This window comes from Myodes glareolus, chromosome 14, assembly GCF_982192425.1.
Source record: "Myodes glareolus chromosome 14, mMyoGla1.1, whole genome shotgun sequence".
In the NCBI taxonomy this organism is placed as follows: Eukaryota; Metazoa; Chordata; class Mammalia; order Rodentia; family Cricetidae; genus Myodes; species Myodes glareolus.
Genome location: NC_142039.1, coordinates 63,858,648 through 63,886,414, shown reverse-complemented (window position 1 = coordinate 63,886,414; position 27,767 = coordinate 63,858,648). Strand labels below are relative to the sequence as shown.

The following is a 27,767-nucleotide window of genomic DNA, read 5'->3' as shown; positions in this document are numbered from 1 at the left end:
ATTTCATAAAGTACTCTCAAATCAGGTTTTCTAAAGTGACTGACTACAGCTTCAATGGCCACTTGCCATGAATTATTAAACTCTTTTTTTTTTTTTACTTCCAAATCTTCCAGTAGACGTCTAGAGTTTAGCTAGAAGTTTTGGCTACGATACAAACAGTGATGGAAAACATATGAGCAGTAACAAGTTTTAATCTCGCTCTTCAGTACTAACATGGACTAATCTGTGGAAGCAGTTTATTCCAGTATCACCCAGGATGCAGCCACACCAGAGGCTGTGTTAGGCAGGCTGTTTTTTCCTTTTCTTTAAATGTAACACTTCTTTATCTTTTCTTCTTTAATAGTCTTGAGGAACTTGCATTGTAGCTACGTAGTACAGGGTGGATAACTTCTTTGAAGAGAACTTCTTTCCTGACAAGGTATGTTTTCATGTCTGTATTACATGTAGCAGTGTACAGTTATTTTATTGTTAATACTAAGGAAACATTATGTTATTAATAAACATTTGTAAATAATATGGTAAAATTTAAACCATAAGTGTGTAGATCCTTAGAATATACATTATAAAAAACCTCTAAATTTTTTAATTCAAGTTACTTTAGTTTTATGTAATTTTATACATAAGTTTTATAGTAATTTTAATTATGTGTTTTTGGAAAACAGTGAAAAACTGTAACTAATGCTTTATATAAATGTTAACATGACTGATTTTAAAAAGTAAATAAACATCTTACACAATCTTTTGAGAACAATATTACTTTAATAATTAATCTTAATGAAATTTGAGCATGTCAGATATATTAAATGAAAGTCTTTCACTATGTAAACCTATGACACTGTTTTTTAAAATGTGAATTATTCAAATGTCACTTTTATTTATACCTTTGAAAATTCATTTTTTGATAAATGTTTCTTATACAATGAAATGGTACTGGGCAATTATGACAGAAATCAACATAATTTCAAGAAAGAATACCCATCAACAATAGTTTAAACAGGTCTGTATTCTGTTTGAAACGTTTAGAGACTTCTTTTTATAAAACTTAGAATAACACAAGGATTTCCTTTGTCCTTTCACAAAGCACACATATTATATCTTAGATCTAAAGGATTAAAGAATACTCTTTCCACTCTTCTCCCTTAATAAATAGAACTTAGTATTATTTCATGCTAATGTATTCAGAGGTGTGGCAGCCATGAAAACAGTGGCCACATGCTACAAGGACTGAGTCACAAAGAACCTGAGGGGCTTCCGTGTATCTTATCTATTGCTCTAAAAATAGCATGCTTTATTATTTTATTTTTCTTGTAATCTAACCAAGAATCACTGTGTTAAGAAGGAAGGAAGAAATAAGAAAGAAAAATAAAAAAAAAAGGCAGGCAGTGGAGTGCAAGCCCCAGCTCATGGGAAAGTATCTGAGCTGCTGTTTTTCGTTTGGTTTTGGCAGAAAGCATTAGAGTGTAGCAGTGGAAAGAATGGAAGCGATGCAGCCTCTTGTTACGACTAACCACTGCATGAAAAATGAGTATCATGATACCTGACCTGAGTCTTGAGACAAAACAGATGAACTTTACAAGCACTGCAGGAAATCTTTAAAAAGTAGAAAGGCAGTAATGTTTTGTTTTTAAAACAGCAATTAGGGTGTTGAATACAGCTGGTAAGAGAAAAATTGTTACCTAGGAAAGAAAAACAGCCAATTCTTTAATTAGAATGCCATTTATATTTCCAAGGTAAAATTAATTAAAGGTGTTGCTTTAAACAGTATTGGTGTCTGTGAACAAAGAGTGTTGTAAGTTTGCCAGTGCAAAAAAAAAAAACTTGGATTTTTAAGGTATTCAAGGGCATGGCTAGGCCTTGATTATACCTGCATGTAGTCTGCATTTTCTCTCAGATACAAGGGACATGTCATGTCACATTTCTATCCTGGAGCTTACAGCAGATCTGTGAACTGAAATATTCAAGCCTAGTTGTCAAGTAGACATTGAAACATAGGATTTAAAAATACAGTGACTTATTTACCTAATAAGGTAGTAAGAGGAAACAGCATTCCCCTTAGACAAGATTTCCATTTCAAGTGCACAGACAGTAAAGTGACAAATAGAAAGCCTCTGTACTTTTCTGCTACATTTCTAATGTTATTATGAAGTCTGAAAGCTTAGTCAAATCTCACCATGTCTGTTTCAGAGGAAAGTTGGTTTACTGTTTAGAAGGGACTTTGAGAGATGAAAATGTACTTGGAGCATGGTTGGAAGCTTTAGAAGTGGGTGTGAGGAAGTTGCCTCAGCTCTGCTACCTCCAGGGAGTTCTAGAAACCCAGAGCCTAAACTTCCTCTTCTCAGAGTTCCTGGGAGTGATGTCTAGAGCGCTCTCTCAGCTCTAAATGGTTCTGATTTATTAGTAACAGAAGGAGCACTGGGACAGTATTCCCAAGAATCTTCTTCTTAAAACTAGAACTTGAGACCAAAATCCAAAGCTTTTCATAAGTAGAAACACTGGTAAAACTTGTCTAAATCAGGAGAATATTGATTGAGTCTTCCTGAGGAGATATAAATATTTTTAAGAGTTTTTATAAATAGTAGTCTAAAAGCTGCCAAAAGTAATAAACTTGACTTTGAACTGTCTTAAGAAGCTCAAAACAAAGTCATACTGCTTTAAATAAGAAATAATAAAATAATACTATTTCACTATTTTTTTCTACATAATAGAAGGGACTGCAGTGCTCCCTCTTATGCCCTGCAAATAGTGATGAACAGCTGTGCAGATTGACCAACAGAGATTTAGGATCTTCTCATGGACTCCTCAGATCTACAGCAGAGACCCAGTAACATCAGAGGGCAATTCCTCAGGGTAACAAGGTTGGCCTCTGTTTTCTTTACAAGCAACTGAGATTAAAAAAAAAAACAACACAGAAAGATATATTTTTAAAAATGACTCACAAAAGATAAAACTAGCACACAGAACTATTAAGAAGGTATTTCTGTCCTCAATATAAATATTTTCTAATAGCCGTAAGTAAGCACCAGTGGCCAGAGATCCAAAGGTGGTGTGTTCCTTAGGGGTACGTTCATTGGCATTACTAATATAGCATGGTCCAGACTGTTCTGGAACCTCCATCACTGAGGTGGTAAGTTATGAATATACAGATCTGTACTTCTCACCAGGAAAAAGATAAACTGCCATTTAGGAGCTGGTTGTTTCCACTAGTTACCAATGGCAAGTCTCCTTCACTGTGACAGAAAATGCTGAAACTAACAGGAAGAAGTATCAATTCATACTTCTATCTACTTCAGTCATGAAAAAAAGCAAAGAGATAGTCATGAATTTTACCATTCTAAAAAGTCAGTCAGAAAAGGAGGGACTCCAGCTGATGCTTAGTAAACCTGAGACAGGATGTGGAAGAGAAGCATATTCATCATTGTTCTGCTTCCTGGTTCTGTGCCTTGTGCTTTTTCTTTATCTTTAGATCCTCAGCTTAAATCTTCACTCAGCATTGGGGGAATTTCTTTTGAGCTCATGGAGGCAAGCAGGCTAAAGGATTCCCTGTCACCAGCATGTGGAACACATACAAATGAGTCCAGCCCTCAACTCTGCTGCCAGGCCACATGGAAAATCAAGATGTGCTATTGGCATCTACTCTGGCACTCTAACACACTCCTCTTGTTATATATACTTTAAAATTTTCCATAGTTTTCTTAGTTCTATATTTCAAATACCTTAATGTTAAAATAGTTTTGGCTTTTATATGGAAGCTAAAGCCCAAGTAATTCAGATTTTACAATAAAATACTTGAACAAAAACAATCAGTCAACTTAATAAACCCCAATTTTCATTTTCTATAATCTAGAAAATGGGGCTAGAATCTTAAAACACTGTGAATTCCAAAACATTTTCCCAGGTAGGTATTTTTTTCGTTGTCTTCTGGGAGAGACTAATGAATGAGAACAATGTGTTTGGAAAATTGTGCCACATATGCTGTCAGTAGAATGCTAGAGAAAGGGTAGAAGAGGGCAAGTATATATTTAGGATTAAAGCAATGATTTTTGTTGTCAGACTGGAATTTCAAATATTTTAACACTGGCAATACAAGAGAATCACACTCACAAGTTTAAGACCAGACTGGGTTATACAACAACACAGCAAACAAACAAACAAAAAACCAAGAATTTTGACTATGTTAGATGTAACAACAATAAAAAAAACTATGCGTGAGAAGGTTTCAATCTAACTCATTTATGTGGCATTATATTCATTTCAATCTTTTTTAATGTTCGATTGGTTTCAAAAGGATTATTAAAAGGAGAAAAACACTTAAGAATGTCACTAATTTAGACTATTGGTTTATTTATTTGGAGAATGTGTGTGCCCATGATATATGCTTGTGTATGTGTATGAAAAGGTATGCTCAACCATGCAAGCATGAATGGAGGCCAGAAATCAACATCAGGTGTTGCTTTTCACCTCATATTTTAGACAGGGTCTCTCACTTAACCTGGAGATTGCCATTTCTACTAGACTGGCCATCCAGAGAGTCCCTGGGATCCACCTGTGATCTTCCCCACTCATGTCGAGTGTTGGGGTTATAGCTATGTGCCAACACATGTAGTTCTCATGTGTGTGCTGAGGATAACAGCTCAGTTCTTCACGGTAGCATAGTAAGCACTTGACTCACTCAGTAATCTCCACAGCCAGCTTTCCCTCACTGCCATCAAATCATTTAACATTCAAGAGTGTCCTTTTTACTTCCTTTCCTTTTTTCGGGGGTGGGGGTTGAGACAAGGTTTCTCTGTAGCTTTGGTGCCTTTCCTGGAACTAGCTCTTGTAGACCAGGTTGGCCTTGAACTCAGAGATCCGCCTGCCTCTGCCTTCCGAGTGCTGGGATTAAAAGCATGTACCACCACTGCCTGGCTAAGAGTATTCCTTTTTTATTATGTTATTTTTGACAGGGTCCTACTATGTAGCTCAAGCTGTCCTAGGATTCCCAATATAGCTTAGGCTGGCTTCAAACTCATGATCTTGCCTTAGATTCCATAATGCTGAAATTATAGTTATGTGCCACTATGCCCAGTTTCAAAAGGAAAGGAGGAACAGGAGGAAGATATGCTCTACCTTACCCATTAAGTGACCTAACATAATGCTTGGGACACATGAGTGCTTAAGAAACACCCACTGACTGGGTGGGGTGGTGCATGTCTTTAATCCTAGCACCCTTGAGGCAGAGGCAGGCTTCTCTCTGTAGACCATCCAGCTTGGTCTATGTAGCAATTTTCAGGAAAACTAAGACTTCACGAGACCCTATCTCAAAAACAAACAAACAAAAAAACCCCAAAACAATAAAACCCCACCAAAGAAAACAAAACCCACAACAAACAAACAAACTCCTAACAACAAAACAAACAAACAAAAACAAGAGATGACCACTTGAATTACTAACTCTGGCAACCTCAAATCAGGCTATGCCAAAGACAGGTCTTCAAATGACACTGCAATTATAAGCTTCCAATTACTAAAGGTAAGAGTATCTGTGCATCCAGCAAAGCTGCAATGTAAGGCTGATCAAAAAAATACACCAAAGGGGCTGTAATGTAGTTCAGTTGATAGAGTGCTTGCTTAGTATTCATGAAGCCCAAGGTTCAATCTCCAGCCCTTGGGAGACGGGTACACTAGCTGTTCAAGGTTCTCCTCAGTTACAAATTTCCTCGTCAGCCTGGAGATAGACTGTCTCAAAACAAAAACAAAAACCTAAAAAAGTAAGAATTAGTGACTTTAAGACAGCTAAAGACTAAAAGTTGAATTTCTAGAGAAAAAGTGTTTTGGAACTAAGTTGATATTAACACTAAGGAACTGGAGAACCACAAAAAGGTGTGAGGTAAAAACACATAATAAAACTAGATGTGGTAACTCATACCTGTAAACACGGTATTCCAAAGGCAGAGGCAGGAGAAATGCCCTAAGTTCAAGGAAAGCCTGGCCTATGGAACACGTTTTAGACCAGTCAAGCTATTCAGTGAAACTCTGTCTCAAATAATCAAAACAAACACTGTAACAACAGATGCCAGGTAGTGAAGCAGATGAGCATCAGGGACAAGAACAAAATGATTCTGAAAATGACAGTACCTACAACCCTATGTAAGGTTTTGTAGAAGAGATCCAAGAAGGGAGATTCTACAGTAGCAAATAGGCCAATAGTTAAAAATACAGGTGATCCTGTCCAATAGAAGCCAAAGGTCCCTTATTGCCAGCACAATTGCCCCCAATTGTGAAATCTGTAAGTCTTGTCACACAGTCATCTCGTGTGTGTGTGTGTGTGTGTGTGTGTGTGTGTGTGTGTGTGTGTACTCGCGCACAGAGGACTGAACACTGCTTTTAGTGCTATTGCTTAGGTACAATCCACCTTGCTTTGAGTCAGGGTCACTTGTTGGTCTGGAACTCACTGACTAGGCTAGGCTGGCTGGCCAGTGAGCCACAGGGATCCACCTCTCTCCATTTCTTCAGTGCTGGGATTTCAAAGCATGCGCCTCTATGTCTGGTTCAAACTCAGATTCTCATCCTTGCACAGCAAACCCTTTCCTGACTATATCATCTCAGCTCCATATCCGATCTTTAAATTCAGGAAAAGGCAAACACACAGAGATATTAAAGTTGATTTCTGGGTTCTGGGACACAGTTAACAGCTGACTCAAGGATCAGGTGTTCTGAAACTGGGCCAGATATGACTGAATAGAATTCTCATACTGAATCACTGTTGACACTTATGCAATGCAGACTGTTAAGTGATGGAGGCTAAGAGGCCGTCTATAGAGCCTTCTGTCTTAACAGTGAAAAAAAATATATAAATATGTGTATGGGTATAATATATGGGTATATACATATATTGATGTTAAAACTTGTTTTTGCTAATGGATACCACTGGGATACACCTATTTTTGATGATTTCATTATGGTTTTTAATCTTGAAAATGTCTAAGAATGTACATACTTCACAGGTGGTGGTAGATGCCTACAATTTCAATATTTGGGATTGAGGCAGAAGGATCTCCTACAGGAAGTTTTAGGTCAACCTGGGCTAAATATAGGGAGACCCTGTTTCAAAATAACAGTAAGAATGACTCCCAAATTATGATAAGTAAATGTATGTATGGCAATATCAGACAACAGATGGTAATGAATTTATGCTCTGAAGATTCTCATTTATACATTACAGTTTTGAATAAGCTTTAAAACACCACACACACACACACACACACCTAAAAACAACATTGCATCTATCAGAGACAACTATTCAACCAGATGAAAAAGTTTGTTTCAGACTCCTAAGTATTCCTAAGATGAGCACGCACCATTAATGAACAGATGTGGCTGTTTAAATTATTAGAATTGAAGCTCCCTCCAAAAGCATATGCTGAATTGTTCTAAAAAAGTTTTATGTATTTAATCTTACACTACATAGCAATGGATAAGAATGTCATTTTGTCACACTCTTGCCAACACTAGAAATGTATATAAAAGAATTTGTATCTGTTGAAATTCTAATTTCATACCCAATGTCTACTGAATACCAGGTTGAACTTTACACAGGACAACATGAAGGAGTATATGATGCTACTGCTCTTGGCTGTGTGCTCTGCCAAACCCTTCTCTAGCCCTTCACACACAGCACTGAAGAATATGATGTTGAAGGATATGGAAGACACAGATGACGACGACGATGACAATTCTCTTTTTCCAACAAAAGAGCCAGTGAACCCCTTTTTCCCTTTTGATTTGTTTCCAACATGTCCATTTGGATGCCAATGTTACTCTCGAGTTGTCCACTGCTCTGATCTAGGTAAGGACAGCAGTTAATTTTGTTTTGAAGAATATTGCTATTCTGAAAAGGTTAAGAGGATTAAAAAAAAAAAAGGAGTCACTGAACTTTCAAAACTCTATTCAGTCACTGCAAAATGGTTTGCTTACACTTTTAGGTGGAAGGTGAGTGTAGCAGCGCAGGCTTTTAGTCCACACTTTTAAGAATCAATAAAGGAGGACTGTGAGTTCGAGGCCAGCTTAGGTAAAACAGAGACCCTCATGTAAGGAACAAGAAAAATGAGGTGGCGGCAGATTGCCTGCTCAGTACCCAGTCTTGATTCCAGAACTACAAACAGGTAGAGAAATGCTTACGTGGAGAGTCCAGCAGACTGCAAAGCATATCTACCCTTATTTAAAAATTCAGAATAAAAAGAAAACAAGGAGCTGGTTGGTGGTAGAGCTGTGTTTAATCCCAGCACTTGGGAGGTAGAGGCATGAGTTCTAGGCCAACCTGGTCTGCAAAGTAAGTTCTGGGACAGCCAGGGCTACACAAGGAAACCTTGCTTCAAAAAAAAAAAAAAATCACACACACACCCCAACACGTACGCACAAAAGGAGAACTTTTTTTTTCCTCGAGACAGGGTTTCTCTGTGGCTTTGGAGCCTGTCCTGGAACTAGCTCTTGTAGACCAGGCTGGCCTTGAACACCAGCCTCTGCTTCCCAAGTGCTGGGATTAAAGGCATGTGCCACCATGGCCTGGCTAAGGGGGACCTTACATAGAAAGGATTTCTTTCTCTTCTCAGATCTAAGCAGTTCATTTTAAAAATTTCTTTCATTTTAATTCAACTCAAAATGTCAAAAGATCAACCCTACACTTATTCAGGAATAAAATGCTACAGTAGAAAATACAGTGCCCACCCAGAACTATAACATGGGTCATGTACATTTCATGAAATCTTTAGATTTTTTAAATGCAATAGTGTGCTATGTGTTATGAATAATTTGGGTTTAGAACTTTCTAGAAAGAAGTGATTGAACTAAGGTCTAATCAAAATTTATCATTTTTGCTGAGTAACTTCATTGTGCTACAACACAAAAATATAACAAGAAAGTAACTTAAGAAAGGAACCATTAATTTTGGGTAGCTGGGGGTAGGAGAGATGGCTCAGTGGTTCAGGGTACTGCCTGCTTTTCTAAAGGTCCTGAGTTCAATTCCCAGCAACCATCTGTAATGAGATCTGGTGCCCTCTTCTGGCCTGCAGGCATACATGTGGACAGAATACCGAGAATACTGTATACATAATAAATAAATAAATCTTTAAAAAAATTTGGGTAGCTGTACATTGCAGTTCACATATTGACAACCAAGACAGGAATGACAGGAGACAGGAAAAGGGTAGGGAAGCAAGGGAAAAGCACAGAGGAAACAAAGCAAGGAGGCAAAGACAAAGAAAGAATGAATGTCTATACTAGCTATCTTTTCCTTATTTTCCCTCTTTTCTTTAGTAAGGGAGAGTGCCACCCACATTCAGGGTGGGTTGTCCCCTTGGTTAATCCTATCTAAAATTGCCCTCAGACACACCAAGAGGTACACTTCATAATCTAATTAAGTTGACAATCAAGACGAGTTAGTTTCAAGTTAGATGTCCAAACACATTCCTTTAGACCTAATATTGTATTTCTGATCTTCAAAAGGCTCATGTCCACCTTATAATGCAAACCGCATTATAAGTTCAGTTCAGCTCAAAGAGTGTCATAGTCTTAATTCCAATATTGCTCAAAAGCCCAAGTTTGAGCTCTCCTACGACTCAAAGTAAACTGTTATCTGCGAGTCCTTGTAAAATAGATAAGAAATTAAACAGTTCCAGGATACAGAGACACACAATATACATTCCCATTCCAAAAGAAAGGGAAAAGAAAATAGCAAGGAAAAACTAAACCAAAGCAAGACAAAAAACTCAGAAGGGCAAATACTAAATTCTGTACGTACACAGCTAGCATTCCTATCAGATAGAGCCAACCTGGCTTCTTTCCTGGACTGGTTCTGTTCCCTTCCTCCATCCTTCTCGCTTCTCCCCTTTTCTTCTTTTGAGACAATATTTATATAGCCCAAGATGGCCTCAAATTAGCTATGTAGTCAAAGATACTTTTGAATTTCTGAGCCTTTTTGTCCTTATCTCTAAAATACTAAAAACCAAGCGTTCAGCCCTAAAAAGACATACATATAGATCAACATTATATGGACTGAGCAGGTTGTATTATTTATTTAGGAATACACACATTACAATTAAAGAAAAAGAGGACGTAAACTTGAAAGAGAGCAAGGGGGAGAGATCATGGGAGGGTTTGAAGGGAGGAAGTAGAAGAGGGAAATGATGTAATTATAATCTCCAAAAAGATTAGAAGTGTTCATCTTAACCTTGTTCTGAGATGACAAAGCCAGCTGTTGTTTCTGCAAAGGAAAATGGAAACGAAAGGCACAAGAGTAGAAAAGTGATGCGTTAAATCACTTTGTTCTTTATTACTGTAGATGATGAATGAAGTAAGTTATATATCACATCTACATGCTAATCAAGATATTTGAAGGACTTGTAAATAATATTTACAGTCAGTTAGCAGAATTGACTATTTATAGCAAAAGATTATATTTTGTTAATATGCACGAAAACAATCTAGCATAACTATTTTTCTAATCATAATTTTCTACATATTGGGCTTTCCCCCCTTGTTTTTTTTTTGTGTTTTGGATAGGGTCCCACTATGTAGACCAGGCTGGCCTAGAACTCACAGAGATCTGCTTAGCTCAGTCTTTGGAGTGCTGAGATTAAAGGTGTGTACCACCCCAACCAATTTCATTTCGGTTCTTCTTAAAAAACGGTCAAGACCCTTATGTTCCAGTTTCTCACTAACCAACAAATCTGCACAAAAAGCTATTATTTTCAGTCTAAGTGCACTGAATGGCTGTGCTTCTGTTGCTTGTGATCTCTAAATAAAGCCAAGCATAGCCTACTACCAGGCATTTCACTTTATAATCAGTGAGGTTCAAGACAGACAGATACCCTGTAAAAATAAAAAAAAAGTTACTTGGAAAGGTCTTGAAACTTTAAAAGAAAATGTTATCTATCATTTTTTACAATTACTAAGTCCTATGTTACTGATCATAAATTTTAAAAATGTGTATCTCTACTGTAGTACTATCTCATCTTTAGCATGAACACCTGTCATCTGTAACATGTTTGTTTACTTCTCAGGTTTGACTTCGGTCCCAAGCAACATACCATTTGACACTCGGATGGTTGACCTTCAAAATAATAAAATTAAGGAAATTAAAGAAAATGACTTTAGAGGACTCACTTCACTTTATGTAAGATTATATGCTCTTATTTTCAAATACTTAGTGAAAATTCTTATAGGTTGGAATGATTACCTATATTGCATCAGTGTTAAGAAAACTTATTTTCCTATGGATGACCCACTGCAAAATTCTTGTATTCAGCCAAGTAAACACTATAGCTTAATTTAATTAATGCTTACAGAATAATATTCAGGTAAAAGGAAACTGAGATGAGAGTTTAATCTAGTCAGAAGACAAGGCTCACTATGCACTAAAAGGAGTAAGGAAAGAATTATTCCCAGGGCTTGGCAGTTGGGAGGCAGTGGTAGGTGGATCTCAGGACAGCCAGAGCTATATAATGTGACCCTGTTTCAAAACAAAAAATATTTATCTACACAAATAATCAACATAGTATGTAAGAAATGTTCACCCAAAGCCACTGACTTAAGATCTCATAGTTCTCTAACAGTAGTACATAGAATATATTTTATTTAGGTGGCTAATATATGTATGCATGTCATCTTTTCCTTGATCTTTGTAAAAGAAAACAAATCTTCTCATATATTAATAAATACAGTTAATATTTTAATTTCCTAACATTGCCTAGGATTTTGAACCTTACAGGACTACTGGCTTTCTGACTTAATCTAAAATTAACTTTAGATAAAGAGTCTGGTTTTGCAGTGACACAGCTGTGAAGGCATCACCTGTCAGCCTGGCCCTTGTCTTGCTGAGCTGCGGATAGGCATGCTAAATGAACAGCTCTGGTTTGATACTGTCTGGTATGGTGGGCTATGGGGCTAGGACTACTTCTTTTTTTGTTTGTTTGTTTTTGTTTTTCGAGACAGGGTTTCCCTGTGTAATGGTCCTAGCTGTCCTGGAACTAGCTCATGTAGACCAGGCTACCCTCGAACTCACAGGAATTCACCTGCCTCTGCCTCCTGAGTGCTGGGATTAAAGGCATGCACCACCACTGCCTGGCCTAGGACTACTTCTTCCAGGCCATTTATCTATACTCCCAGGCTGTGCTAAAGAAAATAAACATATAGCCTATCATCTTTAGGGAAGGTAAAATACTAAGAGGAGAAGAGAATTCATAATCATACTAGGCCTTGCATATAGGCCTATCTGTATATAACAGTAGCTAAGATTTGATTCTAAATCTGGGAGATGTGACATCACTTTGCCTCTCTGTCATCTCAGGTCAAAGACATACATACTCATCATGTTAGAGGCACACAAATGGATAACAAACAAGGTGTTGCACCCAGAGCCTAGAGATTAGGTCAACCCTCCCTAAAAGTTCACGTTTAAGTGTTGTACTGTTTGGTAGCTGGACTCTGACTTGCTCTTTTTTGCTTTTAAGTTAAGAAAAAAAGTTCCTAATAAAATTTTAATTAATAAAATGCAGTTTCCATACTAGGACTTACTCAAATATTCAGAAAGTCAGCAATAACACAATGAATTCTACCAAAGACCCACCTAGCCTATCCCACTAACTTGATATTACAGAAACTTGGAGAAAGCAAAGATCATTATTTTATTATCAGAGATGGGAAAGGATATGCATATATACATATGATTTAAAAAGAATGTGGAAATATATATAACCTGTGAATGCTTCTACTACCTTTAAGACTATATTCAGTTCAAATAACCACAGAACAACAACCAATGTTATATTTGATATCAAAGTCATAAAAGTTTCAATTCAATTAACATAATTTTATTGTATTTTAGGAGTATTCTATGAACTCAGTCCACATGAACTTTCATTTTTCATTGGGGAATGATGCATTAAAAGATGTTGGGAAATTTTTAGTCCTCTAATATTTTTAAAGTCAATTTGTATATTTGTATATTGTACTGTGTTAAGGGTGAGTGTTCTGGTGTTGGGTGAACCTGGACACAGCTCTTGGCTCTATCAGCTAAATAACAAGAAAGTAGCCTCACCTTCCTCAGCAGTAAGAAGGGTATAATAATGGTATGGATTTTATAGAATCTTATAAAATTAAATAAGACAATACATGTAAGTTGTTACTCAAAGATAGGTATTTCCTCAGCTGTATCCAGTATCACTGTCAGGCCAGTGTGAGTAGATTGGCTAAAGGTGCCGATAGAAACCACATTCATGTGTCCATGGCCATCCTGGAACTTGCTCTGTAGATCAGGCTGGCCTTGAACTCAGAGAGATCTGCCTACCTCTGTCTCCCAAATGCTGGAATTAAAGAGTGTGTTACCACTGCCCAGCTCATTTTAAGTTTTTATAGAGTATGTTTTGCTATGTTGCCCAGGCTGGCCTCAAACTCCCGGGCTTAAGTGCTTCTTTTTACTTGATTTCCCAAGTAGGAGTAACAAGAAGCACTTGTCATTGTTACAGGTGAAAGCACTTTCACAAGCAGTTGCTTTATAATTGAAGTAGTGGTATGCTGCATAATTATAAAAGTCTAATTATAATATCTAATATATTTCCTGTTTCAAAATGTTTAGGACATTCTAGGAATCTCTGTTCTATTTCAAACTGCCCGTTTGGTGCTAGTACTCTCATAGAAAAGATAACATACAGGATGACTGGAACACTCCCCACTCACTTCTCTCTGCTGTTACAAACAGTGACTGCACACTACATTTTCTTTTACACTGTTTGTTAGTGATGTATCTGGGCTGCAGGACAGCTAGTTCCCTGTGAAAAAGCCAACACTGAGTACTGTTGACCTCAGGTTATTCTGCCAGCCCATCATGCCAGACATTATGTCATTCAGCATTTGACGGAGCTTAACAAAAGTTGAAGAAAAGCTTTTACCCTAGTTTTATTACTCATCATTCCTTTTATGTAATTTCAACAATCCAAAATTACGTATCTTAACCAGAAAACAAATGGATAAATGACAAAAGACATAAGTCCTGAACACTATGGCAAGATCTTATTGAGGTATATATTCATTAGCCAAATCATTTTTCTTCATTGTGTCCTGTACTGTACTACTCAAAGGAAAATTAGATTTAACCTCCTAGGGTCAAGGAAAAGTCATATGCCACCTTTGTGATCCATTACGTTGTTAAAGTCAACTCTTACCCCATTTTCCTGCTAACTAAGGGGAAACATATCCTTAGCTATTATCATATATTCAGAAAGGAACCTATTTTTGCTGGATGGCAATGAGAAACAGTCTCCCCTCTTCTCCTAGGATTAATCTTTCTTAGATGAAAACTTTAACAACATAGTTTGTCAGGAAAGAGGGTGATTAAAGAGAGAGACAACGGCCAAAGAATGAAATGAGTGAACACACTCTTGAAGGAGTTTGCTGTGCAGCCAGAGTGTATGTGCTAAGGAGAAACACTCTGGGCAATTCCAGTAGGACATGCTGACTCTGTCTAGAAACAAAAGGAAGAACAGAGTAAGGACAAAGTTTATAAAAGAAATAAATCTCAAGATGCTACTTGATAGAACCAGATTATTAGAGGGAAAAAAAATCCTAAAGATGCTAAGAAATCTGCCACCACTGCTGGTAAACATAAAAAATTGCTCAATATAGCAGAGGGAAAAAATAGAAGTCTATTATCTTCTTTATTGTTATATTGCCATGTGAATGGTTACTATGACTGTATTAACTACTAACTCAAAGTTAAAAAAATGAGATTATATCTAACTAGCACCAGACATTAAAACACTGTACTGTTCTAACTTAACATTTTTAAGGCTGAAATTATAATACAAATCTTTAGTTAATATATAAATGGTAGAAATTATATTGATTTTCATGATTAATTATTGTAGAATATCAGGAAATCAATTCATTCCCTTAAACCAGTGGTTTTCAATCTTCCTAATGCTGTGACCCTTTAATACAATTTCTCATGTTGTAGTAACTCCCATTCATAAATCATTTTCATTGCTATTCTATAACTGTAATTTTGCTGCTGCTATGAATCATAATGAAAATATTTGTGTTTTACAATGGTCTTAGGCAACCTCTGTGAAAAGGTCATTCCATGCCCCAAAGGGGACACAACCCACAGGTTGAGAATAACTGCCTTCAACCATCTCTTTCTCTGCTTTATCTAGGCTCTCATTCTGAACAACAACAAGCTAACAAAGATTCATCCAAAAACCTTTCTAACCACAAAAAAGTTGAGAAGGCTGTATTTATCCCACAATCAACTAAGCGAAATTCCACTTAACCTTCCCAAATCATTAGCAGAACTCAGAATTCACGATAATAAAGTTAAGAAAATACAAAAAGACACGTTCAAAGGAATGAATGCTTTACATGTTTTGGGTAAGTTTTTTCAATGAATGGGACATCTTGAAATTGTAATTAATAGCCAAATTTAGATTATTAATTTTCAAAGTAATTTCAAAAATTAGATTTGAATCTATTAAGATATTTATAAACTAAAGTGCAAAAAATTACAGGACACAAAGGTAAGTTTTGTGATGCTGTCTCTCTTTTTCAAGAACTTTGTGACACACTTTGTTTGGGACCTGAACCCTAATTAATAAAGTCTATTAAATTTAAAGATAGTATTTTAATATAGTGTATAAGTTACTCAAATATGTACACCATTAATTCTTTTATTATTTGGAATACAAATCTAATTTTGGTTACATTTTAAGACTATTAATATATTTTATTATATAACTTAAGTCTCATTATTTTATTTGTATTGTTTTTCATACAACTATGCCATCTGCCTGCAACAGTTATTCAAACACCTGGACAAGGTTAATGCTCATATATTCTCTTAATCAAAATCTAGTACTTCTGAAACATCCTCTTAAATTTCTTCTAAGTTAAATTTCTATTTATAATTGATATACGATCTTTTAAAAATTAAGAGGCAGAGCTAGGAGACAGCTCAGGAAGTAAAGTGCTTGCCACACATATCTGAGAACCTGAGTTTGATCCCCAGAATCCACACTAAAAAGTTGGGCATAGTAGTGTATGCTTGTAATTCCAGCGTTGAAGAAGCAGAGATGTGCAGATACCTATGGCTTGTGACCAGCTATCCTAGCCTACTTGGCGGGGCAAAAAAAAATTTCAACAAACAAATCTAAGGTGGTTATGTGAAATTGACTTATGCCAATTTAAAACACCATTAAAAAATGTGGACAGCATCTAAGGAATGACTTCCAAGATGAACCTCTGGCCTCCATGAGCATGTACACACAGCACAAAGTTTAGGAGATCACAAAATAGAAAACACAAATACCTTGAATTATTTAGAGGGTGTTTTTTTTCCTGCTGTAATATTATTATAAACTGACTAAATCTTCACGCTCATGGCATACTGGGAAGTAATGCTACTTAGTAGTTCAAAACAAATAAAAACAAAAAAGAATTTATTTTATATTCCAGTTCTCAAAATTCAGAGCAGTATTTCTGCGGTTGAAAGAAGAGTAAACAGAATCTACATGGGAAGTAGAAAGTAGAAAAAGACAAGATCTCCTGAGTAAATTGGGAGCATGAGGACCTTGGGGGAGGTTTGGAGCAGGGAGGGGAGCAGAGAAAAATGTAGAGCTCAAAAAATATCAATAAAAATGTATAAAAATAAAAAACAACAATAATAAAAGAGTAAACAGAAGTAGGTATACTGAGGGGAAATGAGTATATATGACCAAGGCACATTTTCCCAATATTCTTCAGACTTCTTGTCTGCATTATGAGTTTTCATGATTTTAACAGATGTGTGCTGAGTTATGTCATTTATTTCACAGAAATGAGCGCAAACCCTCTTGATAACAATGGGATAGAACCAGGAGCATTTGAAGGGGTGACAGTATTCCATATCAGGATTGCTGAGGCAAAACTAACCTCAATCCCAAAAGGTTTGTATTTGAAGGTACCATCTTTCAATGAGTGTACATCGTTATATTATATTATCACACTTAACCTGCAATATTTAAAACTTCCTAGTATATACTGTCAGACTACACTATAATCAGAAATCCCAGTGCCAGTGTATCTGATCAGAGGATGAAATTTAGTACTTTTTCACATACAAACTTATGTAGTGATCTTTTTTTTGACGACATTAAATCATAATCTTTTTCCCAGTAGAAATAAACATTAAAAAGCAATGAGCTTTTTACTTTCCTTCTCTTTTCTGACATTTATTCTTCAAAACCTGTCAATCCATGAAGTTCTGTAGAGATGGAGAATTCTGTAGAGTAAAAAGCAGAGAAAGGATGGGGTGAGACCTTAGCTCTGCTGCTGCAGCTGAGGTGAATAGAGTCTGGAAGGCCAGATGGGGGCAGCACTGGCTTTGGCAAGAATATGTCACAAAGGGCTCTGTGACATCTTCCCAGGGATATGATGAAGATTAATGTGCTAATATACAGAAAGGCTTGAAGACAGTATCTGAGACATAGTTTATGACAACAGTCTTACTAGAAGGAGCCTTGCATCAGTACAGATTAATGGGACCTGAAGCAGCACTCCAAGGAGAAATGCTCCTTCACTGTCCTAGAGAACTTACATCCAAACTTGCTACCTGATCACTAGCTGGGCAGGACTGACTGCCTTTATTGGAACTCAGGCTCTTGCTTTCCTCATCTCAGACAAAGGCTTCTTTTCTGTGTTGATGATTAACTGGATCAAGAATATACCATATTAATAACATTTTCCAATGTCAAACAGTAATTTCACTATCTACCAGTAAAAATAGCAACTTAGCCTGTTCTATTACTCTGATCCAAAGTGAACAAAACAAACATAAATAAGAGTATAAGATACAGTGAGATTGTTATTTTAATACAAATCAACTTATATAGGGCTAGAGAGATGGCTCAGTAGGGTTTACAGCACTGGCTGCTCTTCCAAATGACCCAGGTTCAATTCCTAGTGCTCAAATGCCATTTACATCCAAACCTATTCTGGTTTCCTCAGGTACCAGGCTTGCATGTGGTGCATAGACATACATGGCAGGCAAAACCCATATAAATTAAATTTAAAAAAATCAATTATCTTTCTCATATTTAAAAAATATATAAAGTAAAAGTGGGAAGATAATTTTCCTCCACAGGGAAGAACCAGTTTAATAAACTGTATGTATGTATGTATGTATGTATGTTAATAAACAAATGACTTAACAGGTAATCTCTGGACATTGTATGAGTTTGCCTAAAAGAGTCAAACTTGCCTATTGTTTTTTTTCTTGTAGAAAATGTTACAAAGTAAATAAATAATCACAAAATTATTGAGAAACAATCCCAGCTAATAAATCCATAAATAAAGACAATATAATAAAGCCACCAAAGCCTAGTACAACAGTGTACATGTAGTGCTAGCAATTTGGAAGCTAAGAAAGTTCTCTGGCTTGCAACCAGGAACTTGTGGCCAACCTAGGATTTTAGGTGGACACCATCTCAATCACCTTTTTCAATTTTAGTAAAGAACAGTTCAAGGCAACAACTACAAATGCTGTTGTTTGCTTGTTTTTACTCTTTACTCTTTTGGTCTTTGAGGGCCTGACACCCAGCTCCCAAGTAAACAACACATGGTGACTTATTCTTACTTATCAGTGCCTGGTGTTAGGTTGGCTTGTTTTTCTAGCCAGCTTTTCTTAAATTATTCCATCTTTTGCCTCTGGGCTTTTATCCTTATCTATTTCTGTCTACCTTTATTTTTTCTTAGTGGCTTGCCAGGTGGCTAGCCCCTGATGTCCTCCTCCTCCTTGTTCTCTCTTGCTCCTTCTTTATTTCTCCTTCACAGATTTCTTCTCTTATTTAGTCTCTCTGCCTTCCAGCTCCATCTATCCTTTCTCCTGCCTTGATACTGGCCGTTAAGCACTTTTTATCAGGTGTTTTAGACAGACAAAGAATTACAGCTTCACAACTGAACAAATGCAGCATAAACAAAAGCAACACACTTCAAAATAACATTCTACAACATTTCCCCCTTTGTAGCGCACTACGCCTGTTCTACGTTCTATGTGCTATAGTAAAGCTCCCGAGCCAGGCAAGGGGCTGAAGACTGAAACACACCCCCCCACACACACACACAGAGACATGGTTCATCCTTGAAACAAGGACACCAAGAATGCCAACTTGAATCAAAAACTCCCACTTTACTGTGTTATAGGGCAGCTTATATAGGGCTCCTTAACTGATGGCCACACCCCAACTCTATGTAAGCCTACCAGAAATCATTCCCCTGCAATCAGAAACTCCTAGGTCTTGTGCTCAGAGCAGCTGCAAGCACAGGAAAACAATTTTGTTCAGAGCAACTGCAAGCATTGTTTACTGCAGCAGGCAGGAGTCACAGGAAACTCAGGGTAAGAGGGTCCACAGTACCCAAACCCTTTTTGCCTAAATAAAAATGAAAGGTTTTAAATTTAACATAGTAACTAACTATGTACAACAAAACAGTTATCAAGTAGGAATTAATTTACAATATTCAGCCCATTTGCATTTAGCAAATTCAGAAAAATACTGCATTATGTATCTCATCTTATCGAATCCAAAGTTTTATACCTAACTTACTTTTTTTCATAATTAATAAAAACTGTAACTATAATTATCTAATCTTCAACTCCATCCAAAATCCCAGAAGGAATTAATATTGCTTAAGTAATCAGGAAGGGCATTGCAAGCAAATTGCAAACTTCCAAGACTCTAAAAGTAGCAGATATCTGAATGCCTGGACAGTCACCCAAAGCTTCTCTGCAATGCTGGGGTACCCATTTTCAGCCTACAGGCCTATCTTACAGACTTTTCAGTAAAACAGGGAAGTTATAGAACTGTTCTACCTTGTATTGGCAAAGTTCGTCAGTCGCTTTCCTCTGTGTCCTGGAGAATGTCTGGCAGACTTGACTCTTCTGTGAAGCAGGAACTCTAAAGGACTGTGCCACCTTGTTTTGGGAAGTTCAGCAGTTACTTTTCTGTGGGTTTTGCATGTCCAGTCTGGGTAGCACATAGTCAAGCAGTCAAGGCAAAAGTAGTTTCTTGCCCAAATGTCTAATCTTGTCACCATGAAAGCAAACTCCTATTGAGTTTCTTCGATGCCCATCATCTTTTTATGAAGTAAATTCATACTGCCAGGAGATGTGTGTTATTGGCATAAAAAGCATAAGTTAACAAAATATTTTAAATGCCATATTCTGTAGGTTTTGAAGTATTTAAAAACCATCTGTCTTCTAAAATATATCTATTTAACCTTGAAAACATACCTAATGTGACAAGTTTAATTATTATAGATTAACTACTAACCTCATTTCTCATTTATACATTATTTTTTAAATGAATAGAATAAGCACAATAGCCCCAATAATAGTAGAAACACACACACACACACATAAACATAACTTTAACTTTTTATCCATATACAAAATCCATGCCAAGCAACATATCTGAGACTAATAGTTGTCTTTTTATCCTAAATAACAAACATCCATGACCCACCAAATAAGCAAAGACCTCCACCAAACATTCATGACCCACCAAATAAGCAAACACCTCCCAACTCTTGGGAGTGTGAATTTTGTGTTCTTTAAACTACTTTCTGCTGAATGTGGGTGAAGGCATCTTTTGGGTCCCAGAGAGAAAAATGAGGTAAGAACCAAATTCTGGGAAGACCAGCTATAACCTATGTTAACAGATATTACCTGTCAAGTTTCAGGAGGTCTCCCTTGATCAAAACTTATCCATATCAATCTAGAAGGAATCCATAGTCTGATGACAGAAGTCACAAAGTAATCCCACACCAGTTCAGAATTATGAAAAATAAAGGGTTATTTATTTAAGGGAAAACTTACAGATAACTGTCTTAGATAACAGTCCTCTGCACGAACAGGAACAGAGTCTAGTAGCAGGAACAAAGAGAGGGAGTACATGCTTTACAACTGCTTTTACAGTATCAGAGACCACACCCAAGTGGGCTGGTATCTTAAAGGTTATTGGCTGAAGTAGGAGAATGTGTTCCTACAGCAACAGTCTCTTGTTTCCCATGGAAACAAAAGCAAAACCTCTTTTCAAAAGCATTTTTAGCCGGGCAGTGGTGGCGCACTCCTTTAATCCCAGCACTTGGGAGTCAGAGGCAGGCAGATCTCTGTGAGTTCGAGGCCAGACTGGGCTACAAGAGCTAGTTCCAGGATAGGCAAGCATTTTTAACTTCCATTCGACAAATACATTTTTTGACTTCCATTTTAAAGTTAAGATTGCCCTAAAGTATCTAGATTGGTATTAACAATTAATACACACACACACACACACACACACACAACCTTGAATAACATATTCAAACACTGGGCTTGATGCTTAGTTAGAATCTGAGTCCTTGATTTGATTTTTTTGAGACAGTGTTTCTCTGTGTAGCCTTGGCTATCCTGGGACTTGCTCTGTAGACCAGGGTGGCCTTGAACTCACAAAGATTGTCTGCCTCTGCCTCCCAATTGCTGAGATTAAAGGCATGAGTCACTATCACTGGCTTAATGAAAGGGTTTTTTAAAGGATGCACTTGAAATACCTAATTCCACAGTTGGAAGCTTGGTAAACAGTCACTGAAGCTTGGCCTTACTTTGTCTAACAACAATCTTCTTTTCTTTTTAGGCCTACCACCAACCTTACTGGAGCTTCATTTAGATTTTAATAAAATTTCAACTGTGGAACTTGAAGATTTTAAACGATACAAAGAACTACAAAGGTAAAATTTCTCAAAAAATTTTCACTGAAACATGGTAGTATATATGACCAAAGCATTTAAGAAATTTTTCGAGAATGTACAGTGATCCTACTGTAAGAGTGTAAAGGGAAAACAAGGAGAGAACCATGGCTCACAGCCTACATAGGGTTGTGGGGGTTTCAACATACTTTTATCAAATCTAACCACAATACACTTTATATCACCTATAGGCTGGGTCTTGGAAACAACAGAATCACAGATATTGAAAATGGAAGTTTTGCTAATATACCACGTGTGAGAGAGATACACTTGGAACACAATAAACTAAAAAAAATTCCTTCAGGATTACAAGAGTTGAAATACCTCCAGGTAAAACATTTTACTTGTGTTTGGTAGAAATGGGCATTTGAGTTTGTGTAGAACACGCTAGTGTATTTCAATCAAAGATCCAGTGAGCAACAAGAAAAGTCTGGACATAATAATGCCAGTGGTATGAGTAGGAGAGTGTGAGGAGAATACTTTCTTACAAAGATACCACTCAGGAAGAATACGACTCCTCCACCTACACATCCACCTCACTGAAACTATTGAGGTCACTGTGACAAGCTGTTAACCAAGCAGACTTTAAGCTGTTAAAGTTTCTCAAGCCAGGACACTAAGCATAATCATCTGTTCTTTTGTTCTATAAACATTTCACAAGGCAAAGCAAGAGGATTAGGACCCAGGTGCTAGGTTAGAAGTAGGTATACAGGTTAAACATTCACACCAGAGAATGAAATTAACAGAAAATCACCATTTGGAGCAGGTATTAAGTTTTATTTCTGTTGCTGTAGTAAGAAGTTGTTTTTTACTCTTGGGCTTTTTACTCTTTTGGTTTTTGGGAGACCCGTCACCCAAATAATACACACAATGGAGGCTTATTATTACTTATAAATGCCTGGCCTTAGCTTGTTTTGTTTCTTGCCAGCTTTTCTTAAATTAACCTTTTGCCTCTGGGCTTTTCCTTTTCTTATTTCTGTATATCTTACTTTCATTCTTACTCCATGGCTGGCTGGGTGGCTGGCCCCGGCGCCTTCCTCTCCTTGTTCTATCTTGTTCCTCCTTCTTCCCAGATTTCTCCTATTCATACTCTGCATGTCAGCCCCATTTGTTCTTTCTCCTGCCTTGCTTTTGGCCGTTTAGGTCTTTATTAGTTCATAAGGTGTTTTAAACAGGCAAATAATCACAGCTTCATAGAGTTAAACAAATGCAGCATAAACAAAAGTGACACACCTTACAATAATTGTCTACAATAACAACACACCACGAACAAGGTAATTTTTTATTTATTTATTTTTTCCGAGTCAGGGTTTCTCTGTAGCTTTGGAGCCTGTCCTGGAACTAGCTCTTTTAGCCCAGGCTGGCCTTGAACTCATAGAGATCCGCTTGCCTCTGTCTCCCAAGTGCTGGGATTAAGGGCATGCACCACCACCGCCTGGATGAACAAGGTTAATTTTTAAAAGAAAGAGTTACTTGGGCTTATGGTGCCACTGGTTAGAGTCTATGATGGTAGAATGAAGTCATGGCAACAGGTGGCTGGAGCAGCAGCTCAGAGCTCAATTTCTGATCCACAAGTAGGAGGCAGAATACACTGGGAATAGTGGGAGTCTTTTGATTTCTCAAAGCCCTCTCAGTAACACACTTTTAACAAGTCAATACCTTTTACTCCGTGGCTGACTAATCTTCCCAAACAGTTGTACCAACTATTCAAACATATGAACCTTTAGGGACCATTCTCATCCAAACTATTACAGAGCTTCATAATGGGCAAGAGGTAGAGTTCAGGAGTAGTGTTTACATAGAATGTGAAGCAATGGATTCAATTCTCCGCACCCTCACACTGTCTATGAAGCTCACATTTTGTCCTCTGTTGGCACAAGTCACCAAAAATGAACACAGCATTTTACATATAATTCTAGAATTTTTAGTTTTCCTAATCTAATCTGTGGTCATCAGATAAAAAAAATCCCTATTTCAACTGGGTGCTGGTGGTGCGCGCCTTTAATCTGGGAGGCAGAGGCATGCTGATCTCTGTGAGTTAGAGGTCAGCCAAAACTATACTCTGTCTTGAAAAGCCAAAACCAAAAAAATAAGATCTGTATTTCACATCAATCTGTTTCCCCCAAGGCCTCCTTTCTTTACTGTGCAAAGACTTTTTTTCCCCTCAAGTAGCAAAACAAAATAACTAAGAACTGATTACTACTTGTATTAAATTTTTGTTTTTGTTGTTCCTTTTGAGGCAGGTTCGCATTATGTAGTCCAGATTGATCTCACACTCACTATGTAGTACAGACATTTTTAAAACCCTGCTTCATTCAACCTCTTGAATGTCAAGATTATAGGTGTGTACCATCATGCCCAGACATTTTCCTATCTTTAAACACATTTTGTTCACTGCATTCTCGAGACTCAAGCACTAAAGAATGGACTATGTATAGTTGTGGATTTCTGCACCCATGAGCATAGTCCAGTTTGCTCAAGCCATGCCCCATCCCCATCTCCATATCTGCAACTCTGCACTACAACCTGGATATTATTCATCCATCTACTTTGTTTGTTTGTTTGTTTTTCGAGGCAGGGTTTCTCTGTAGCTTTGGAGCCTGTTTTGGAACTCTGTAGACCAGGCTTGCCTCGAACTCACAGAGATCTGCCTGCCTTTGCCTCCTGAGTGCTGGGATTAACGGCGGCGCCACGACCGCCCGGTTCATCCATCTACTTTTTACATGCTACTTTTGTTAGCATTTCACTGTGGACAAAATTTTAACACAGAAAAGAAAACAAGTCCCAAATGGATAATAAATAATCTGCAAAGTAAACAAATCCACATCTACCTTGGTTACTCTTATTGAGCTACTGCTGTAAATAATACCTTGCTATGATACTGAGCAGTGGGAGAAATAAAGAGAAAACATAAAAACTATCTTTCACAAAACCCAAGACTGATAGAGAACAGAAGAGAGTTGAAGACCACGCGTAGATGTTTTAGACAGTGTCTGCCCATGATTAGCATGACCAGGTTCAGATTAATCTTGGCAGATTCTATTAAGTAATAGGAATAAATATTCCAGTATTGGTAGCAATGGTTTTTAATATGGCATGGTAGAGACTACACGTATGAAGTGGAAGGAGAAGAAAAAAGCAAATTAGCTAAGATAACCAGACAATAAATATATTCTAGATGGTGACACAAGTTCTATGTGACCAGGTTCTCCCCTAAACACTTGCATAATACCAAAACTTGACATGGTATGACCAGTATTCAACATCTATAAATGAATATATCTTATGGGAAAATATTTCATATCAATGTAAAGGACATAGAGGGGGTCAGGGAGTAATGGTGCAGGCCTTTAGTCCCAGCATTCTGGAGGCAGAGGCAGGCTGATTTCTTAGTTTGAGGACAGTCTGGTCGACAGAATGAGTTCCAGAACAGCTTGGGCTGCACAGAAAAACCCTGTTCGAAAAGCAAAAACATAAACAAATAATAATAACAAAAGGCAAACAGTTAAATAAAGCTATAAATCATAAACAAATGCTGACAATATCCGAGAAGAGAGGTTTGTACCCATAACCCCAGGTACTAATCAGAAGGCTGAGGCCAGAAGATCAAAAATTCAAGGCCAGTATTGTAATGTAGCAAGATTTTGACCCAAATAAAAATAAAAAGTATTGGAAGTGTAGCTCAGTGGTAAAAACATTTCTTTAGTATGCATGAGGTCCCATGTTCAAGATTTAGCAAGACTTCTAAAACTTTATTAATAAAACTTATTATTTGTTAATAAAACACATTCCATTTATATTTACTGGGCACTTATAATTCATTCTTTTCCAAAGAAAAACCAGTCCACAATTCACAACCCCAGAGAACCTAGACAACAAAGAGGACCCTAAGAGAGACATACATGGATCTACATAGGAAGGAAAAAAAGACAAGCTCTCCTGAGAAAACTGGGAGCATAGGGATCATGGGAGAGGGTAAAAGGGGAGGGAGAAGGATGGGAGGGGAGTAGATAAAAATATATAGCTCAATAAATAAATAAATAAAATTAATTCTTTCCTCTCCCATAACAGATAATCTTCCTTCATTATAATTCAATTACAAAAGTGGGGGTGAATGACTTCTGTCCAACAGTGCCAAAGATGAAGAAATCGTTGTACAGTGCAATAAGTCTATTCAACAACCCAGTGAAGTACTGGGAAATACAACCTGCAACATTTCGTTGTGTTCTCAGCAGAATGAGTGTTCAGCTTGGGAATCTTGGAAAATAATCATTAATGATGTCTATTGAATATAAGATTCAAAAATGTATTCATTTGGAATACCTGAACTGTACTAATAATGGTAGAATGGTATAAATAAGCAAAACTCTATTCCATATGGTCAGTGACAAAAAATTTGAACAGAATTTTGCCCAATCATCAATATTCAGAATAAACCTCTATTGCAGTGTCACTTTGCACATGAGTGGTTCTGTATAAATCTTCTGCTTGAACATTCTTTTTTCAGCAACAAAAAGACAGATATTCCGTATTTAACCCTTCATTATCAAATATATTAAACAGAACTGTACTGTAAACAAAATGCTTGACTTAGTAACATTTGTGCCCTTTTTTTTGCTATTAGAAAAACAAAGCTGGCAAGAACAGCAATATGAAGACTACATATATTTTTAGTATCTTTTAATAACTTGGATAGTACTGTAATATTTCTAATAATGTTGAAATATATATAGTTTGACAAAATCATATCAAAATTCTCAACTCATAATAAAAGTTCAAGTATTCACTATCAACAGTAATATTCATAAGAGTTAGTTTTGGAGCCGTAACACATGACTTTCTTTTTTAATTATTATCTTGCCATAAAACTGTAAAATGTAATGATTGCTTATATAAAATTTATAATGTGCATTTTTATAATCAGTTATGTAAGTTTTTAAGAACACAGCAACTGTTCGGTCACATAGCGTCGTCACTTCAACTAAGAATATTTTAGGATATTCTTTGGAAGAGTATGGATGCCAATCAACTCTGTACCAACTTGTCCTTTCTAACTCGTCTCTTCAAATATGTAAACTGGATAACTCTGAGAAATGCAACTAGGCTTACAAAAACTGAAAGCTCTGAACAAAACTCATGTGTTTATTCTATTGATATTCAATATGAATTAAGTAAAATTTGAAAAAAAGGAAAACATTATTAAAATCTAGTTTTAAACAAAATATATGTGCTTTGGTTCAATTTATCTCCCCCCAATCAAAACATACATACTTTTTTTTCTTAGAGAACTAATTTGTTTTAATATTTTATTTTATGTGTATGGGTGTTTTCCTTACATGTGTGAGAGCACCATTTGCATGCCTGGGGCCAGAAAAGGCAATGGATTCCATGGAACTGGAGGTATAGACAGTTATGAGCTACTATGTGGGTGCTGAGAACCAAACTAAAGTCATTTGGAAGAGAAGCCATGCTCTTAACAACTGAGCCATCTCTCCAGCCCCTCACATTTATTTTAAACTATCTCAAAATCTAGACTTCCGATCATTTTTTTTGTTTTGTTTTTTGGTGGGAGGAAAAGAAGGACATTATAGATATAAAGGGTGAAAGTTGAACACCTAGGTGAGGAGCAAGTAAACATTTCAGTCTTCAAGGCAAATCCTCAACTTCAGCACACACCACCATTCTTTGGAGTGGGACTGATATGCACACTGCAGAATTCTAGGAACTCCCTTGTCTCTACCTCTACAAGTAATATTATCTGCCTCTTCCACCTACCACCACTGTGACAATCACCAGTTTCCCCAGGTATTACTGTGGAAATGCTGGAGATGATAGCAAAATTTCAGCTGGCTGAGAGCAGCTGCTTTATAGGATTTATACTTGATATCTAAGAAGACACAACTTGGGAAACCTAGAATAAAACTGCTGTTTTGTAAAAACTGTAGAGGAACATAATGAAATCTAAATATCAAAGGCTCATCACTAGT

The 27,767-nt window shown here is 36.9% G+C and overlaps 2 protein-coding genes across 5 annotated transcripts in view; one reads left to right on the top strand and one right to left on the bottom strand.

Annotated features, from left to right (window-relative positions):
• Nucleotides 1-27,767, bottom strand: part of Cenpp (centromere protein P) — a 198,157-nt gene that overhangs the window by 81,916 nt on the left and 88,474 nt on the right. Inside the window, exon 6 of one of the 3 annotated variants that reach the window (XM_085699460.2) lies at nucleotides 19,871-19,972. The exons of the other annotated variants lie outside the window; for them this stretch is intronic. Within the exon in view, the coding sequence (XP_085555586.1) occupies nucleotides 19,871-19,972 (102 nt within the window). The remainder of the gene's footprint in view (nucleotides 1-19,870; nucleotides 19,973-27,767) is intronic. 3 annotated transcript variants of the gene reach the window in all.
• Nucleotides 144-27,002, top strand: Aspn (asporin). Of its 2 annotated transcripts, XM_087896574.1 has the most exons (9): nucleotides 144-418; nucleotides 2,706-2,855; nucleotides 7,560-7,825; nucleotides 11,037-11,149; nucleotides 15,186-15,399; nucleotides 16,839-16,949; nucleotides 21,669-21,762; nucleotides 21,972-22,110; nucleotides 25,852-27,002. In XM_087896574.1, exons 2-9 carry the CDS (start codon nucleotides 2,791-2,793, stop codon nucleotides 26,047-26,049), a joined length of 1,200 nt encoding a protein of 399 aa, XP_087752700.1. In that variant the 5' UTR covers nucleotides 144-418; nucleotides 2,706-2,790; the 3' UTR covers nucleotides 26,050-27,002. The 2 variants fall into 2 exon arrangements, with proteins under 2 accessions (XP_087752700.1, XP_048288957.1); XM_048433000.3 differs by lacking the exon at nucleotides 2,706-2,855 and having other exon boundaries at nucleotides 146-418.